The sequence below is a fragment of the Callithrix jacchus genome, chromosome 9 (assembly GCF_049354715.1).
Source record: "Callithrix jacchus isolate 240 chromosome 9, calJac240_pri, whole genome shotgun sequence".
Taxonomy (NCBI): domain Eukaryota; kingdom Metazoa; phylum Chordata; class Mammalia; order Primates; family Cebidae; genus Callithrix; species Callithrix jacchus.
Genome location: NC_133510.1, coordinates 114,674,579 through 114,692,217, shown reverse-complemented (window position 1 = coordinate 114,692,217; position 17,639 = coordinate 114,674,579). Strand labels below are relative to the sequence as shown.

The 17,639-nt window shown below is 44.7% G+C and overlaps 2 protein-coding genes and 1 long non-coding RNA gene across 5 annotated transcripts in view; 2 read left to right on the top strand and 1 right to left on the bottom strand.

Annotated features, from left to right (window-relative positions):
* The window catches only part of MAPKAPK5 (MAPK activated protein kinase 5), a 34,669-nt gene extending 20,757 nt beyond the window's left edge, over nucleotides 1-13,912 (bottom strand). For 2 of the 3 annotated variants that reach the window (XM_017976383.5, XM_002753020.7), the window contains exons 1-5: nucleotides 13,371-13,912; nucleotides 4,092-4,165; nucleotides 3,498-3,573; nucleotides 2,220-2,317; nucleotides 763-871 (exon numbers count right to left, since the gene is read on the bottom strand). In XM_017976383.5, coding sequence (XP_017831872.1) covers nucleotides 763-871; nucleotides 2,220-2,317; nucleotides 3,498-3,573; nucleotides 4,092-4,165; nucleotides 13,371-13,406 — 393 coding nt within the window. In that variant the 5' untranslated portion in view covers nucleotides 13,407-13,912. The remainder of the gene's footprint in view (nucleotides 1-762; nucleotides 872-2,219; nucleotides 2,318-3,497; nucleotides 3,574-4,091; nucleotides 4,166-13,370) is intronic. The other variant, XM_035257663.3, reaches the window with a different exon arrangement.
* LOC103795416 (putative uncharacterized protein encoded by MAPKAPK5-AS1) lies at nucleotides 13,218-16,679 on the top strand. Its single transcript, XM_078337348.1, is given in 2 exon segments — nucleotides 13,218-14,818; nucleotides 15,837-16,679. A coding segment is annotated over 1 exon segment (420 nt). The 5' UTR covers nucleotides 13,218-13,374; the 3' UTR covers nucleotides 13,795-14,818; nucleotides 15,837-16,679.
* Nucleotides 14,244-16,672, top strand: LOC128928617 (uncharacterized). The gene is made up of 2 exons (XR_008473984.2): nucleotides 14,244-14,645; nucleotides 16,043-16,672. It is a non-coding gene; the product is annotated as an uncharacterized LOC128928617 (long non-coding RNA).
* Nucleotides 16,680-17,639: the final 960 nt, after the last annotated feature.

The following is a 17,639-nucleotide window of genomic DNA, read 5'->3' as shown; positions in this document are numbered from 1 at the left end:
AACTCTCAATATGGAATTTTCTCAGCAATCCAAGTATCAGTTCCTCCCTACCAGAAAGGAGGCATCCATAATTGCTTAAGGTTCACAGAAAACTTGGAAGAATTTTTTATTAAGAAGCAATTGGGCTGTGCTTCCTGATTTTCTTTGTTTTGCTTGCCTGGTATGAAGATAAGCCCTGAGGGTTTAGCTTTTCACCTCTCCAAGAAGTGATTATCAGTTGAATTCCTAGCATTGTTTGTGACATAAATCATTTTTATAGCAATAAAATGTGATGTCAAAATAGAATATAACCAGGAATAATCCAGAATTACAAAGATCTTAGGATATTATTAAATCTAAAGAAATGACAGAAAGGTGACTCACATGCAGGAAGCATCTTAGAATATATTTTTATACCTAACAATCTTTCGGGTGGCATCAGCAGCATTTTACCTCAAAGTCCAATAGAGTACTTGGTAGCTACATGCCTAGAGATACCTGCAGCCTCCCTACTAAGGAGTTAAAATCACCTTCCCTCCAGAGTTTACAGAAATCTCACAGTAGCCTCAGGAAACAGTTGACAACCAATTAAGAACACAGGCCCCCCACCCCCAAGTATAAAAGGGGTCACATTTCTCCTGTCAAAACATCTTTTCTGATTACATAACAAAGCAGGCAATGAGAAGTCAAATAGAGCTTTTCTTTAAGGATTCTTTTATTCCCCCCAATGAAATTGCGCTTGTTAACCAACTGTTGGCAGTTTGGTACCTGGGGTTAACTTGCCTGCTTTGTTACTTGGCTGGCTTGCTTCTCTGTAAAGTGCCGGTGCTGGCTGATTCTGTGAAATAGCTCTCCCCCTTCCATCATCTCCATTACAATTAAGAGTCGGGCCCTGTTTGAAAGCATTTGATTTTGTTAAGTTTAAAAAAAAAAAAAAGAAACAAAAAGAAACCAAAAAAACCCTGAAACATTAAGAAGCTGACCTAAAGATATCTCATCTACGAAGTGTGTAACAACTTCCTAAGTACAAAGTAACACAGCTACTAAGAGCAAAAAGTCTCCTGTTCTAAAAAAACTTTTTAATGTGATTTTTGCTTCCAGCTTCCATCCAAATGCTTTCACCAACAGAGCACAGTTGTGAAAAATAATCGTTTGACTTCCCATTTGTTTTTAAAATTCTGTCTTCTTTTTCCATCCGGAAAATTCCTACCCTTGCTTCAAGTCCTGGCTTCCACACAGCCTCTGTGAGACACCTCTCCTCCCAGACTATAGTTAGCAGCTCCTCTCCTTTGTACGCTTACAATATTTCAGGATGTGGGGCCGGGCATGGTAGCTCTGTAATCCCAGCACTTTGGGAGGCCAAGACAGGAGAAACATGAGGTCAGGAGATCGAGACCATCTGGCCAACAAGGTGAAACCCCATCTCTACTAAAAATACAAGTAAGTTAGCTGGGCGTAGTGGCGCACGCCTGTCGTACCAGCTACTCGGGAGGCTGAGGCAGGAGAATTGTTTGAATGCAGGAAGCGGAGATTGCAGTGACCAAGATCATGCCACTGCACTACAGCCTGGATGACAGTGTGAGACTCCAAATCAAAAAAAAAAAGAATATTTCAGAAATGCCTATCCTTAGTAGCTACTAACTGTACTGCTATAATGATGGGTTTACATCTCAGTCTCCCCCCAAAAACACATACTTTAATTTTGAATTCCATCAAAAAGACTTAGAATGCCACCCATTATGCTTACCAAACATTTAGTAACTAAAAGAATCATGTTGATTTCTTTCTTTAAAAGTAAAGTCAGACTAAGCAATAAAGGCTTTTTGTTTTATCAGCCTCTAAGACTTTGCCTAGAATACTATTTGTGCCCCTTTTGCTTATTTGAAATATAATCTGTTTAAATTCCACATAAATGCTTTCTTTAAATGAGAAAGTAATCAGAATAATCAGGGAACGTGAAGTGGTGGGGCACAGATGATACTAGACTGACCATGAGAGGATTGCTGTTGAGGATGGATCAAGAGAACTTGGGGATTCATTACCTAATTCTGTCTGCTTTTACAAGTGCTTGACATTTTCCAAATTACAATAAGGGAGACTGAGGGGGAAGGGAGGGCGAGAAGGAAGAGCAGAGGAAGGGAGGGTAGGAAGAAGGAGGAGAGGGAGGGGGACAGAGTACATAAAAGAGAAGACAACTCCACTATATATGGGCATGTGATGATAATACTTTGTAGTCTTACCTAGGGCTGGACTCATGAGGAAACTGGACACTGTTAGCAAACACTTCAATAATCTGAACTATGTTTGGGTGTGTGGCGCACATCATATGTAGACGTACCTTAAAGAGAAGAGAGGAAATGTTTCCATATGTAGGGGATACCAACAATTTCTCTCCAAACTTCTCTCCAAAAACTGATCACACTAGGTGCAAGCCTATTACAATAAAAACTTTATCACCCAGAATGATGTAAAAAGTCAGTATTTTCAAAGATTATCTCCTTAATGCCTTTTCCATGAATAAAACCTCATCAACAAAGTTACTTCCTACTGTCCCGTTTGCAAATGAAAATCTGGCAAACAACCCATTTTATTCTAGAAATTATACACATATCTTTATGCAAAAGTCCTTCATTGCACATGTTATTAGCATGTCACTACCATATCCAGATAATTTAAAACCAATGTATAGCCAGGGGCAGTGGCTCACACCTGTAATCCCAATTCTTTGGGAGGCCAGGGCAGGCGATTACTTCAGCCCAGGAGTTCGAGACCAGCCTGGGCAATATGGCAAAACCCCATGTCTACAAAAAATACAAAAAAAAATTCGCCAGGCATGGTGGCACATGCCTGTAATCCCAGCTACTCAGGAGGCTGAGGTGGGAGGATCACTTGAGCCCAGGGAGGTCAAGACTGTAGTGAGCCGTGATGGTGCCACTGCACTCCAGCCTGGAGCTACTAAATGCAACTACTAAATGCCTCTTTGCAAGTGTATTTTATGAAATTCTAGAAAGACTAGTCGGATATATGCTGCCATGCTGTAGAGGCCTATATCCCTGACCAAGTTGATTAAATTATTATAATAACTGAATAAAGAACAAGACCCTGTCACAAACAGAAACAAACACAATGTATATTTTTAAAAACTAGAAACATCCTGAGTCCTCCTGTAGCATCACTTTCTATACATCATTCACCTGACCCTTCCTGGTGCTATTTCATCTCTAACTTCAAGTATCTTTTTAAATAGGCAAAACTGAAGTAATCTGAATACATTAGGGTCCAAGAATCAAATTAATTTTAAAAGAACAAGAGGTGGTTGACAGGAAATGACTCAACGGCTTTTGATACTGACAGATCTAGGACTATTTTAAAATGATAGCATGAATAGGGAAGAGAGGTGAAGTTTGGACATAAAACTTTCTATGCATCTCTGTATTCTCTCTAGGAAGCTGCCTTACTTGCAAAAAGAATTCTTAGGCATTTCAAATATTTAATTAAGTCGAGGCAATAAAGCATACCTCATTTCTAGCTTTTGGACGATCAAGAAGAATTTTCAGTGCAAACCGTTCTTGGGTAGATTTCTTCACACAGACTCTAGATTTGGAGAAAAAAAAATCAATCAGAGATCATATATGTTACAATGACAATTAATTTAACAAGTTTTTTCTTTGAGATTTGTACTTCTCATCAAGGATATGGCCATGTGCATCAGAACAAACTTGCCCCCAAGGGTAGCAGGTAGGGACATCGGCCTCTGCCAAGCCGCCAATGCTCAGCCCTCAGCTACTAAGCAATTCAATATCAACTCGCTGCTGTGGGTCAATGAAAAAATAATGGCCTCAGTTGGCTACAGGTGACTCTCACAGTGGCCCCACAATCTCAACATCTGAAATGACTCCATAAAAAGACCATGCGACTTGGTCACTTAACTTGGTCACTTAATTTCTAAATGCATGAGAAAAAGCCTAACATAAAAACCTGTACTTATTAAATTCAGGCTATTTCTCAAACCTAGTACACCTGATGTGTCTAATTCAAGATGTATTTCAAATGGCCCTTTGAGAGTCTGTACATGCCAACATTTTGCCATAATTCTCATATGGATCTCTTACCTAACTGGACCACTAATTCCAGCTCCCAACTTCTGAGTCCAATTGATATTGTATTCTTCTAAAATGGAAGTTTCCTATTAATACAAAAAAATGGGAGAGGACAGAGAATGATTCTCCAGTTAAAGCTAAATAAGCAGAGTTGGGACAACAGAAGACCCATCATTCAACAGCTCATCTTCTAAGAAACTGATAAGCAAAACTTTGTGTTCTCCAGGGCTTTATAACTAGACATTTTGTCTACATGACTCTGTTAGACATTGTTTTCCAATTTTCCAACAAGAAAGCAAAGACGTCAAGATAAAAAGAAATTATTCAGCTCACCTACAAGGTTCATATACTTAGACAATCAATGCTTTGGGGGGATCTGAGAGGAAAATATTTTTTTCAAAATGCATCAACTACTAAATGCCTCTTTGCTACAATGGTCAAATATATATATGTATACACACACACACACACACACATTGTTTTTTCTTTTTTTTGACACAGAGTTTGGTTCTTGTTGCCCAAGCTGGAGTGCAGTGGTGCAATCTCGGCTTACCGCAACCTCTGCCTCCCAGGTTCAAGCGATTCTTCTGCCTCAGCCTCCCAAGTATCTGGGACTACAGGTGCCTGCCACCACACCCAGGTAATTTTTTATATTTTTAGTAGAGACAAGGTTTCACCATGTTAGTCAGGATGATGTTGATTTCCTGACCTTTGGCCTCCCAAAGTGCTGGGATTACAGGAGTGAGCCACCTCAGCCGGTCTGGGCAAGCATATTTTATGAGATTCTAGAAAGATTAGCCAGATATATGCTGTCATCCTCTAGAGGCCAATATCCCTGAACAAGTTGATTAAATTATTGGAATAACTGAATAAATTGGGAGTTAAAAGTTCAAATACTAATAAATATCATAGTAAACATCTAATTTCCAACAGTATACAGACATATTCTGTCATGTTCATTATGTAAGTATATTTCCGATATAAATAACTTTCAGCAGTTTAGAATAGAGCCTCTATAGTTTAATGAGTTTTAATGGAATTCTTGGGTAACCATTGCATGTTAGCCTCTATTGCTGTATACTTTTAGATAAGAAAGAATTTAATTCAATCATTCATTCATTCACTCACTTATTTATTTTAAGAGACAGGGGTCTCAGCTGGGTGCAGTGGCTCACACCTGTAATCGCAGCACTTTGGGAGGCCGAGGCAGATCACAAGGTCAAGAGATCAAGACCATCCTGCCCAACATGGTGAAACCCCATCTCTACTAAAAATGCAAAGATTAGCTGGGTGTGGTGGCGCGTGCCTGTAGTCCCAGTTACTGGGGAGGCTGAGGCAGGAGAATCACTTAAACCCAGGAGGCAGAGGTTGCAGTGAGCCAACATCACACCACTGCACTGGAGCCTGGCAACAGAGTGAAACTCCGTCTCAAAAAAAAAAAAAAAAGCCAAGAGACAGGGTCTCACTCTGTGACCCAGGCCAGAGTGCAGTGGTGTGATTATTTCTCACTGTAGCCTAGCACTCCTGGGCTCAAATCATTCTCCCACCTCCGCCTCCCGGGTTCACATGATTCTCCTGTCTCACCCTCTGGAGTAGCGGGGACTACAGGCGCACGCCACCATGCTTGGCTAATTTTTTTATTTTAGTAGAGACGGGGTTTCACCACGTTAGCCAGGATGTTCTCATCTCCTGACGTCATGATCCGTCTGCTTTGGCCTCCCAAAGTGCTGGGATTATAGGCATGAGCCACTGCACCTGACCTGTACCCTTTTATTTCATAATGAAAATAATTACTAGGCTGGGAGCAGTTAAGCCTGCATGACAGAATGAGACTCTGTCTCAGACAAAAAAAAAGGAAATAAATTTATTGAAGGGCAGGATTTATAGATTTATATACTGGAAACTAGAAACTGCTGAGGGAAACTGAAGAAGCCCTAAAGAAATGGAAAGCTCATAGATAATACATTTAACCTTTGAACAACCTAAGAGTTGAGGGCACTGACCCCCTGGACAGTCGAAAATCTGCATATAGCCAGCACAGGGCTCACACCTGTAATCCCAGCACTTTAGAAGGCCAAGGTGGGCAGATCATGAGGTCAGAAGATCAAGACCATCCTGGCTAACATAGTAAAACCTGTCTTTACTAAAGGATACAAAAAAAATTAGCTGAGTGTGGTGGCACACCCCTGTAGTCCCAGCTACTTGGGAGGCTGAGACAGGAGAATCACATGAACCCGGAAGGCGGAGGCTGCAGTGAGCTGAGATCGCGCCATTGTACTCCAGCCTGGATGACAGAGTGAGACTCTGACTCAAAAAAACAAAACAAAACAACAAAAAAACTCTTGGCCAGGTGCAGTGGCTCATGCCTGTAATCCTAGCACTTTGGGAGACTGAGGCAGACAGACTGCTTGAGCCAGGAGTTCAAGACCAGCCTGGGCAACATGGCGAGACCTCATCTCTAAAAATATGAATAAATAAGTAAGTAAATAAATAATCCTATAACTCAATAAGGCAAAGAAACCAATTTTAGCCCAAGCATAGTGGTTCACGCCTGTAATCCCAGCACTTTGGGAGCGTGAGGTGAGGGGATCACTTGAGATCAGGAGTTCGAGATTAGCTTGGCCAACATGGTGAAACCTCATCTCTACTAAAAATACAAAAAATTAGCTGGGCATGATTGCGCAGACCTGTAATCCCAGATACTTAGGAGGCTGAGGCAGGAGAATCGCTTGAACCCTGGATGCAGAGGTTGCAGTGATCCAAGGTCACACCACTGCACTCCAGGCTGGGTGACAAAGTGAGACTCCATCTAAAAAAAAAATTTTTTTTAATGGGCAAAAGAGGCCAGGCATGGTGGCTCATGCCTGCAATCCTAGCACTTTGGGAGTCTGCTGAGGTGGGCAGATCACCTCAGGAGGAAGTCAGGAGTTTGAGACCAGCCTGACCAACATGGAGAAACCCTATCTCTACTAAAAAATACAAAATTAGCCGGGCATGGTGGCGCATGCCTGTAATCCCATCTACTTGGGAGGCTGAGGGAGGAGAATTGCTTGAACCTGGGAGGCGGAGGTTGTGGGGTGAGCCAAAATCACACCATTGCACTCCAGTCTGGGCAACAAAAGCAAAACTCCATCTCAAAAAATAAAATAAAATGGGCAAAACAGGCTGGGTGTGGTGGCTCATGCCTATAATCCTAGCACTTTGGGAAGCCAAAGTAGGTGGATCACCTGAGGTCAGGAGTTAAAGACCAGCCTGGCCAACATGGTGAAAACCCATCTCTACCAAAATATAAAAATTAGCCAGGCATGATGGCGGGTGCCTATAATCTCAGCTACTCAGGAGGTTGAGACGAGAGAATCACTTGAACCTAGGAGATGGTGGTTGCAGTGAGCTGAGATCGCACCACTGCACTCCAGCCTTAGTGGCTAAGTGAGACTACATCTCAAAAAAAAAAGGGCAAAAGATTGGAATTGTCCCTTCACCAGAAAAGAAGCACAAATGGCAAATCTGCATGTAAAAATATGTCCATAATACCAGTACACACCCACCAGAAGGACGAAAATAGGAAGACTGAAAATACCAAATATTTGTGAAGATGGTAGAAAAACTAGGACTTTCAAACACTGCCGGTGGGAATGTATAATGGTACAACCACTTTGGAAAACAGTTTGGTGGTTTCTTAAAAAGTTAAACATAAGCTTACTGTTCTGCCCAGTTATTCTACACCTAGCTATCTACACAGAATTACATATATTCACACAAAACTTGTACAGTTTTATCACTTTATTCATGACAGCTAAAAACTAGAAATAATCTGAATGTCCATTAACTGAGAATGGATAAGTAATAAAGATTACTGCTCAGCCACGCACAGCAGCTCACACCTGTAATCCCAGAACTTTGGGAAGCCGATCATGAGGACAAGAGATTGAGACCATCCTGGCCAATGTGGTAAAACCCTGTCTTTACTAAAAATACAAAAATTAGCTGGGCATGGTAGTACATGCCTGTAGTCCCAGCTACTAGGGAGGCTGAGGCAGGAGAATCACTTGAACCCGGGAGGTGGATGTTTCTGTGAATTGAGATTGGCCACTGCACTCCAGCCTGGCAACAGGGCAAGACTCCACCGCAAAAAAAAAAAAAAAAAAAAGGTACTCCTCAATAAAAAATGAACTACTAAAGCATGCACCGACATGGATGAACCTGAGAAATCTGCTAAGAAACCAAACACATGGCCGGGCGCAGCGGCTGACACCTGTCATCCTAGCACTTTGGGAGGCCAAGGCAGGCAGATCACAAGGTGAGAAGATCAAGACCATCCTGGCCAACATGGTGAAACCTTGTCTCTACTAAAAATGCAAAAATTAGCTGGGCATAATGGCGGATGCCTGTAATGCCAGCTATTCAGGAGGCTGAGACAGGAGAATCGCTTGTACTGGAGGTGGAGGTTGCAGTGAGCCAAGATTGGGCCACTATATTCCAGCCTGGTGACAGAGCAAGACTCCATCTCGAAAGAAAGAGAGAAAGAGAGAAGGGGGGGGGGGGGGAAGGAGGGAGAGAGAGAGAGAGAAAGAAAGAGAAAGAGAGAAAGAGAAAAAAGAAATTAAACACATAAAACTGGTAAGTGATTTCATTAATTTATAATTTCTAGAAAAGGCAAAAACTATAGAGACAAAGCAAATCAGTGGGTGTAACGGGCAAGGAATGGGAACAGGGGATGACTACAACCAGGCAAAGGAACTTTCTAGAAGGAATGGAGATGTTCTATACCAGACTGTGACGATGGCTACACAACTCTATCAGTTGGCTGGGCGTAGTGGCTCACACCTGTAATCTCAGTACTTTGGGAGGCTGAGGCGAGCCAAGATTGCACCACTGCACTCCAGCCTGGGCGACAAGAGCAAAACTCCATCTCAAAAACTAAATATAACAAATTTACTAGAAATTACTGCATTGTACATTTACACTGGGGGTATTTTTATGATGTACAAACTATATTACATTTTTTTAATTTTAAAAACTAAGGAAATGGATTTTCACCAAGTTCATCAAGTATTAATGACTTGCTATATATAATTATAAAACACCCAGGCTGCAGTACAGTATGTAAGAATCTCTAATCCCAAAATGCCCGCTCTCCAGGTTTAGCTAAGTGTCTTGGGCATGGCAAAGTCATGGGGCTAGGGGAATAGAGATACAGGTGAAGATAGAGAGTCCAATTATAGCCATTTGACCTTATCCTAAATCTTTTTTTTTTTTTTTTTTTTTTTTTTTTTTGAGAGTCTCACCCTAACACCCAGGCTGGAGTACAGTGGAGTGATCTCAGCTCACTGCAGCCTCCACCTCATGGATTAAAGCAATTCTCCTGACTCAGCCTCCCAAGTAGCTGGGACTACAGACACCCGCCATCACACCGGGCTAATTTTTTGGTTTTCTTTTTTTTTTTTTTTTTAAGTAGAGATGGGTTTCACAATATTGGCCAGGCTGGTCTTGAACTCCTGACCTCAAATTATCCACCCGCCTTGGCCTGCCAAAGTTCTGGGATTACAGGCGTGAGCCACTATGCCCAGCCTCTTATCCTAAAATTTTAAGAGTACAGTAGTTTCTACAGATAAGGGATATTTTCCAAGACCTCCAGTGGATGCCTGAAACCTTGGATAGTACTGAACCCTATATATACTGTTTTTTTCTGATAACCAAGATGACTACTAAGTAACTAAAGGACAGGAGGCATATACAGTGTGAACATGCTGGTCAAAGGGATGATTCATGTCCCAGGCAATACAGCAAGAGATTTCATTACACTACAAAGAACAGTGCATAATTTGAAACTTATGAGGGCCAGGCACAGTCACTCATGCCTGTAATTCCAGCAGTTTGGGAGCCCAAGGCAGGCAGATCACGAGGTCAGGAGTTCGAGACCAGCCTGGCCAACATGGTGAAACCCCATCTCTATTAAAATCACAAAAATTAGCTGGGCATGGTGGTGTATGCCTGTAACCCCAGCTACTCAAAAGGCTGAGGCAGAAGAATTGCTTGAACCCAGGAGGCAGAGGTTGCAGTTAGCTGAGACTGCACCACTGCACTCTAGCCTGGGTGACAGAGACTCTGTCTCAAAATAAATAAATATGCCGGGTACGGTGGCTCATGCCTATAATCCCAGCACTTTGGGAGGCCGAGGCGGGTGGATCACCAGGTCAAGAGATCGAGACCATACTGGTAAACATGGTGAAACCCCGTCTCTACAAAAAAATAAAAATAAATTTATGAATTGTTGATTTCTGGAATTTTCCATTTAGTATTTTCAGACTGCAGTTGACCGTATGTAACTGAAACTGAGGAAAGCAAAACCACGGATAAGGGAGGATGAGATCTTAAAGTCCAATCAGTCCACTCTCAGGTAGTCTGGCAGCAGGAGTTCAAGTGCTGTGGCTGGAGGCCAGGAAAACAGCTTTCCAGGTGAACACTACAGGTCTGTCTCAGTGCTCACCATTTGATGAACACCTCAAAGACAGCAAAACAGTGAATCCAACACAATGCCACAGACTAAATGTTTATTTGATGTAATGCTGGCTTGCTTCCAGAGTAGTACATCCTAGTCAGTACTGGTTGTCAGTTCAGATATTTTCCACTCCACCAATAGGTGTTCGTTGGACATGCCCCAATTAGTATAATGATTCACCAGTGACCCATCAAGTACTTTGAGTGAAGAAAAGCTAAAAAAATTTTAAGAAAATTGGGCTGGGCAAAAGTCAAGTGAAGAAAACAATTCTTTCTAAAGCATAAGTTGCTATGAGCTAATATTCCTTGAACTCTTGCTGTTGGGTATTATTATTATTTTGAGATAGAGTCTCATTCTGTTACCCAGGCTGGAGTGCAGTGGTGTGATCTCAGCTCGTGGCAATCTCCACCTCCCAGGTTCAAGTGATTCTCCTGCCTCAGCCTTCTGAGTAGTTGGGATTAAGGCATGTGCCACCAGTAGAGACGGGGGGGGGGGGGGGGGGGGGGGGGGGGGGGATGTCTCGTGATGTTGGTCAGGCTGGTCTCCAACTCCTGACCTCAGGTGATCTGCCTGCCTCAGCCTCTCAAAGTGCTGGGATTACAGCCACGAGCCGCCGAGCTTGGCCTAGGTATTATTATAAACACATTTGGGTATATGTGCTCATTTAATCCTCAAAAAAACAAAAAAAACCCTATGAGCTCGGAAGTGCTTTTATCCCATCAACAGGTGAGAAAACTAAGGAGACAGAAGTGAAGTGGCCTCAAAGACAGAGGGCTAATAAAACACTGCACCTGGGCCGGGTGCAGTGGCTCACGCCTGTAATCCCAGCACTTTAGGAGGCTCAGGCAGGTGGATCACCTGAGGTCAGACCAGCCTGGCCAACATGGTGAAACCCCATCTTTACTAAAAATACAAAAATAGCTGGGTGTGGTGGTTTATGCCTGTATCCCAGCTACTCCGGAGGCTGAGGCACAAGAATCACTTGAACCAGGAAGGAGGTGGCTACAGTGAGCCGCAACTGCACCACTGCACTCAGCTTGGGTGACAGAGTGAAACTCTATCTCAAAAAAAAAAAAAAACGGCTGAGATTCAACAGTCTACCTAGAGAGACTATAACCACTAAGTAATGCTGCTGTCCTATTTGTATACTCGTCCCCTGGAACTATGTCTCTCTTCTGCTCAAAACTCTCCCATAGTTCCACTTTTAATCAGGGTCAAAGCCAGTTCCTCCGATGGCCTACAAGGCCCTAAGTGCCATGCTTCCCATTGCTGCTCTATGTCATCTCCACGGACCCACTGCATTCCAGCCACCTTGCTATTCCTACATCACACTATACCTGCTTCTGCCTCAAGGTCTGTCCTTGCTGTTCCCACTGCCTGTTTTACTCTTCCCTGAGACACCGGTGGCTTGCTCCCTCATTTCCGCCAGAACTCTACACCGTGTGACCTCCTTAGACTAACCTATTTAACATAGTACTCCTCACCCTTTCCACACTTAATTAAAACCACCTGGCAGTAACTCTGCCCTCTAGAATATATGCTACATGAGAACAGGGACATCTAGGAGTCTGGCTTGTACCATTTGTGTCTAGCACACCATCTGGCACAATGTTTAAAAACTGGCCACATACACTTTGATTCACAACCCAATTAAATAACTTCAGTCAGCAAATCATGCCCCTGTCCAGTAAATCCCAAACCAAAAGAAAAGGATGTAACAAAGCAGTCTTTTAGAACCTTTATTTTTATAATTTAAAACTTGGTCTTCTTTAATGTATATGTTACATGTTGATGCCTCCTTTAAAGGGTTAAGTTTCCTTAAAATGACTTGATGATTTGGAGAAACTATATACAGCACCCAAAGAATTGGTAGAAGGGTAACTTCTCAATCAGTTACTAGTAATAGTCACTGTCTTGAAGGAGAAAATAACCCCAAGCTGCCAATAAATGCCTGTCCTTCAGGATAAAATTAAATTATTCAATGCACTGGGTTGACTTAACACTGCCAAATAAATAATACATCAAACTTTAAGCGTCAGTGTTTAATTTCATAAGACTAATTTCTTAGCTACAGCTGTCAAGACAGATAACTGGCCCTTAGTGGGCAAAATGTGCCTTTCTTTAAAAAAAAAAAAAATGGAAAAACAGGTTTTAGAAAGCTTATTTTATTTGTTCAATTTTCCAACACACATTTGCTTTTCTTTTGGCTTAAGCGCAGTTAAGTCGCAGGAACTGTTAATTCTTCCTAAGTAAAAATGCTTCCTAGGAGATAGAAGAGGAAAAAGAAAAAGGGGACAACACACGGAAAAACGAGGACAACCTATTCGCCAAAGGACAGGTTTTGTACGGCAAACCACCTTCTTCCAAAACTGCAGATTTCCAGAAAGCAGATTTCAAACAAAACGGGAGGAATGGATAAATTCCAACTCTCCAAGCGCTGCAGACCATCCGGAAGCAAATGCTGGCGGCCCTCGGGGAACGATCGAAATGAGTAGCAGCAGCAGGGCTCTCTTCGTCCCATTCATTGACACTTGATAGTACTTCCGCGCCACTCACCTTCGTTCTAGCTGAGCGCAAATCACACCAGGAAAGCTGGAGGGAGTCGGACACACACCCACACCCACACCCTTGGCCCCAGAGCTGTAAAGCGCAGTCCACGGAATCAGAGGGAGGCCGAAACCCGGGAGTCGCTCGAAAATCTCACTGCAAAATCTCCCCGCTTTCTGGGGCTGGAGCCGAGAAGAACGCCACAGGACAAAGCAGGGGAAGAGGGGGCACCTCCCCCTTACCTTGATGGCTTTCTCCATGTCGCTTTCCTCCGACATGCTCCGTGGGGCTCCCGCAGCCGCGAAGAGCTGAGGCTGCTCAGCCGCCCTGTCCCCGCGAGACCGAGGGAGCAAAGGGCTCGGCACTCGGGCCCCTGGGCTTCGGGGCGACGGGCAGCAGCCGCCCCTGGGGACCGGTAGGGATGAGGGCCCCGGTGCCGGCTCTGCTTCGGCGGGCGGCTTTAGGCTGGCCGCAGCAGCAGCGGCAGAGGCGGCGGCCCCTGGGGACAAGCCTTTGTGCTGGGCCCCGCGCGGCCGCCTCCTAGCCTCATCCCCGGCAGGGGAGGCAGGCTCCCGGGGTAGGGCGAGGCGGGGAGGGCCTCGACCTGGGGCACTATGCAGGGGCCTCGCGGGGCCGCCGCTTAGGCCGGGGCTCGCCAGCTCCTAAGGAGGAGCCTGCGCCTCCGCCTCCGCCGCCTGCACCTCCGCGAAGCCGAAGCCGAAGCAGAGCTCGCCGCCGCTGCTCCCGCCACCGCTTCAGCGCCACACATCGCCGGGACACCCGCGCCGGGCAGCCCCGCCGGCCGCCCTCACGCAAGCGCTGTGTCCCGCGGGAGCTCCGGGCAGCCCTTCCCGTCGCCCAGCTTCGTGACTCCACGGCCCCACGCGCCCCTCGCTGCCTTCCGCTGTGGTTTCCGAGCCGCCCCCGAGCCGTGCACCCGACTTGCAGGCGCTGGCCTGGGCCTCCCTAAGACGCGCCGCATGCAGGACTGGCCCCCGGGCCTTCCGCGGCGGAGGCGCTGCACTAATGACGTCATGGGCGACCGGACTGGGCTGGGCCTCTGGAGGTCGCTCCCGGACACGCTTGAGTGCGCATGCGTTGGGGCCTCATCCTTTATCCTAGCTGCGGAGATTCACGCCTGGTAAGGGCTCTTCAGAGAGGATCGGTGGAGGTCGACCCAGGAAAGAGAAGAGACGACTGAAGCACGAGAGTCCTGCCGTAAAGGAGCAGGATTGTGTAGAGTACATAATAGCAGTAGCAGCTCTGTTTACGGAGCATTAACCTTACGTGGAGTTCTTTGCATTACCTGTTTTCATCTTTACAGTGTAGCCATTTGGCGTTGCGACGTATGAATGTTCCCATCCCTAGTTTGCAGTTTAGGTAACTGAGGCTCAGAGAGCTGGACTAGTTTGTGCACAGCCGAGAAGTGGTCAAGCATAGAATGAGAACCCAGGTTTGCGCTCCCTACTCTCCACTGATAACCTGTCAAAGGGCCTTGCAAGAGCTTTTGACTAATCGCCTCACAGTGGTTCTTCATTCACTTATTAATTGCACATCAGTCTGTGCCAAATATACTAGACATTGGGGAAACAGTGGGAACAAGACACGGTACCGGCTCATGGTTCTTTCAGGAAAAGGAAGTAGGAAAGCCCGAGCCTGATGCTAAGAAGAACGGAAACAGGATGCTGAGGTAAGAGAATAACTGAATGTGGGGACTGCTTCGTATTAGGTGATTAAGAAAGGTCTCTTCTGAGGTAACATTTAAGCTGAGACCCCTGAGGAATGAGAAAAGGCTGGCTATTGGAAATCCAAGGAAAAGATTTCTGAGCAGATAGGCAAACGTTTTAAGGTGGAAATAAGCTAAATGTGTTCAAGGATCAGCAAGAAGGTCATTGTAGCTGGAGTAGAGCAAGTAGGAGACTAATAAAGGAAGAATGAGGTTGGATGCCGGGCGCGGTGGGTCATGCCTGTAATCTCAGCACTTCAGGACGCCAAGGCGGGCAGATCACCTACTCTCCAAGTCAGGAAGGAGTTCGAGACCAACCTGGCCAGCATGGAGAAACCCCATCTCTATTTCAAAAAAAGAAAAAAAAATTATGAAAAGGATGAGGTTGGAGATGTGGGCAGGGGCTGCATCATATGTTGCTTGGCGGAGGGGGTCATAATCAGGACTTTGGATTTTATTCTAAGCTATTGTAAGGTTTTAAACTAAAGAGTGGTGTGATCAAATTTGTTTTAAAAGATCACACTGGGCCGGGTGTGGTGGCTTACGCCTGTAATTCCACACTTTGCGGAGGCCGAGGCAGGCGGATCACGAGATCAGGAGACTGAGACCATCCTGGCCAACATGGTGAAACCCCGTCTGTACTAAAATACAACAAATTAGCTGGGCGTGGTGGCATGCACCTGTAGTGCCAGCTACTCGGGAGGCTGAGGCAAGGGTGTTGCCTGAAACCGGGAGATGGAGGTTGCAGTGAGCCGAGATCATGCCACTGTACACCAGCCAGGGCGACGAGCAAAACTCTGTATCAAAAAAAAAATCACTCTGCTGTCTAGTGAATGGAATATAGGCAAGCAAGAATGGAAACAGGGAGATCTATTAGGAGGCTATTGGAGAATAATACAGATGAGAGATTATTACACTGTCTGAACTAAGGAAGTGGCAGTAAAGGTGTAAAGAAGATGGATTTTTTTTTTTTTTGAAACAGGGTCTCACTGGCTGGAGTACAGTGGCGTGATTACAGCTCCCTGCAACCTAGACCTCCTGAGCTCAAGTGATCCTCCCACCTCAGCCTCCTAAGTAGCTGGGACTACAGGCTCATGCCACCATGCCTGGCTAATTTTTTGGTTTTTTTTGTAGAGATGGGCTCAGGCTGCTCTTCAACTCCTGAGCTCAAATGATCCACCTGCCTTGGCCTCCCAAGGTACTGGGATTACAGGTGTGAGCCACGGTGCCTGGCTGAGAAGATGGATTTAAGACATGTTTTGGAGGTAACATTGTCAGGACTTCCTGAAGGATTAGATGTGGAAGGGGAGGATAAGAAACAGACCAAGGATAACTTTCACATGTATGTTTAAGCAACTAGATGGATAATGATGCCATTCAGTGAGTGAAGCCTTTATGGAGGTGGAAGATCCAGAGTTCTTTTCTATCTAGGTTAATTTGAGACATCCCAGAGCATAAGTCAAGTAAGTAATTGAATATTGGAGTGGAGACTTAGTTGTCTACCAGAATTATTGTTTTCTTTGTCGGTCATACACCAACACTGCATTCCTCAAGTAAAATAAGCGTGCCTCTGTGCCTGTGCTCTCCCCAGTGGAAAGTGAGCAGAAGAGGTGTGCACAGTTTCCAGGCCTGGCCCATACAGACCTCCAACAGGTGTTCCCTGTGCTCTTACTCCTTCTGCCAACTGGAAGCAGATGGTGACCAGGCTCTGGAGAAGGCAAGGCCTGAAGATGGGAGATTCCTGAGTGGAGAACTGTGCCTTACTGACCTAAATATCGACTCTTTATTGTTATGTGGGAATAAACAAACTTGTGTTGACCTTTTACCTACTTTGAGTCTTTTGTTCTAGTAGCTTTGCCTATGCTACCTAATGTGAGTAGGAGCAATGATCCATTGTTGAACTTTGAGAGAAAATTTTCAAATGACTTGAATTGACATCTGTAACAGGAAATATGCGTGCAAAAGTAATTGTGGTTTTTGCCATTTAAAAGTAATAGCAAAAATTGCAATTGTTTTTGTACCAACCTATGGAAGATGCCTTGGATTTATTCATTCATTTCATCCAGTAAGAATTTCTCTCCCTCTGCCAGGCTCTGTGTTGTGTAATAGAGATGCGGAGGTGAAGAGACAAGGTCCCTGCCCTCAAGCAGCTTTTAGTCTAGCTGCTCAACTTACTTATTTGCATGTACTTTCCCACTACCTAGAAACTCACTCTTCCCTTCCCTCCTAATACACACACACACACACACACACACACAGCCTCATTTCTACTCATTCTTCAACTTTTTTTAGACAGTCTTGCTGTCCCCCAGGCTGGAGTGCCATGGTGTTATCTCAGCTTACTGCAACCTCCACCTTCTGAGTTTAAGTGATTCTCCTGCCTCAGCCTCCCAAGTAGCTGGAATTACAGGCACCCACCACCACACTGAATTTTTGTATTTTTAGTAGAGACAGGGTTTCGCCATGTTGGCCAGGGTAGTCTTGAACTCCTGACCTCAGGTGATTCGCCCACCTCAGCCTCCCAAAGTGCTGGGATTATAGGTGTGAGCCTCCACGCCTGGCCTCAGCTTCATTCTTGATAATGTTTTTTTAGAAAGACATGACTTGCCCATATCCTCCTTTCCTAATCTAAATCAGATGTTCCTATTATCCTATAACTAAATAATCTCAACAAGAGAAAGAATCTTATTTGTCTTATTGGTCATATGTCCCTTATACCCAGTCCGTTGTAGGTCCTTAATAAATTCATCTATTGAAGGAATCAATGAATGGAGAAGGCAGAACC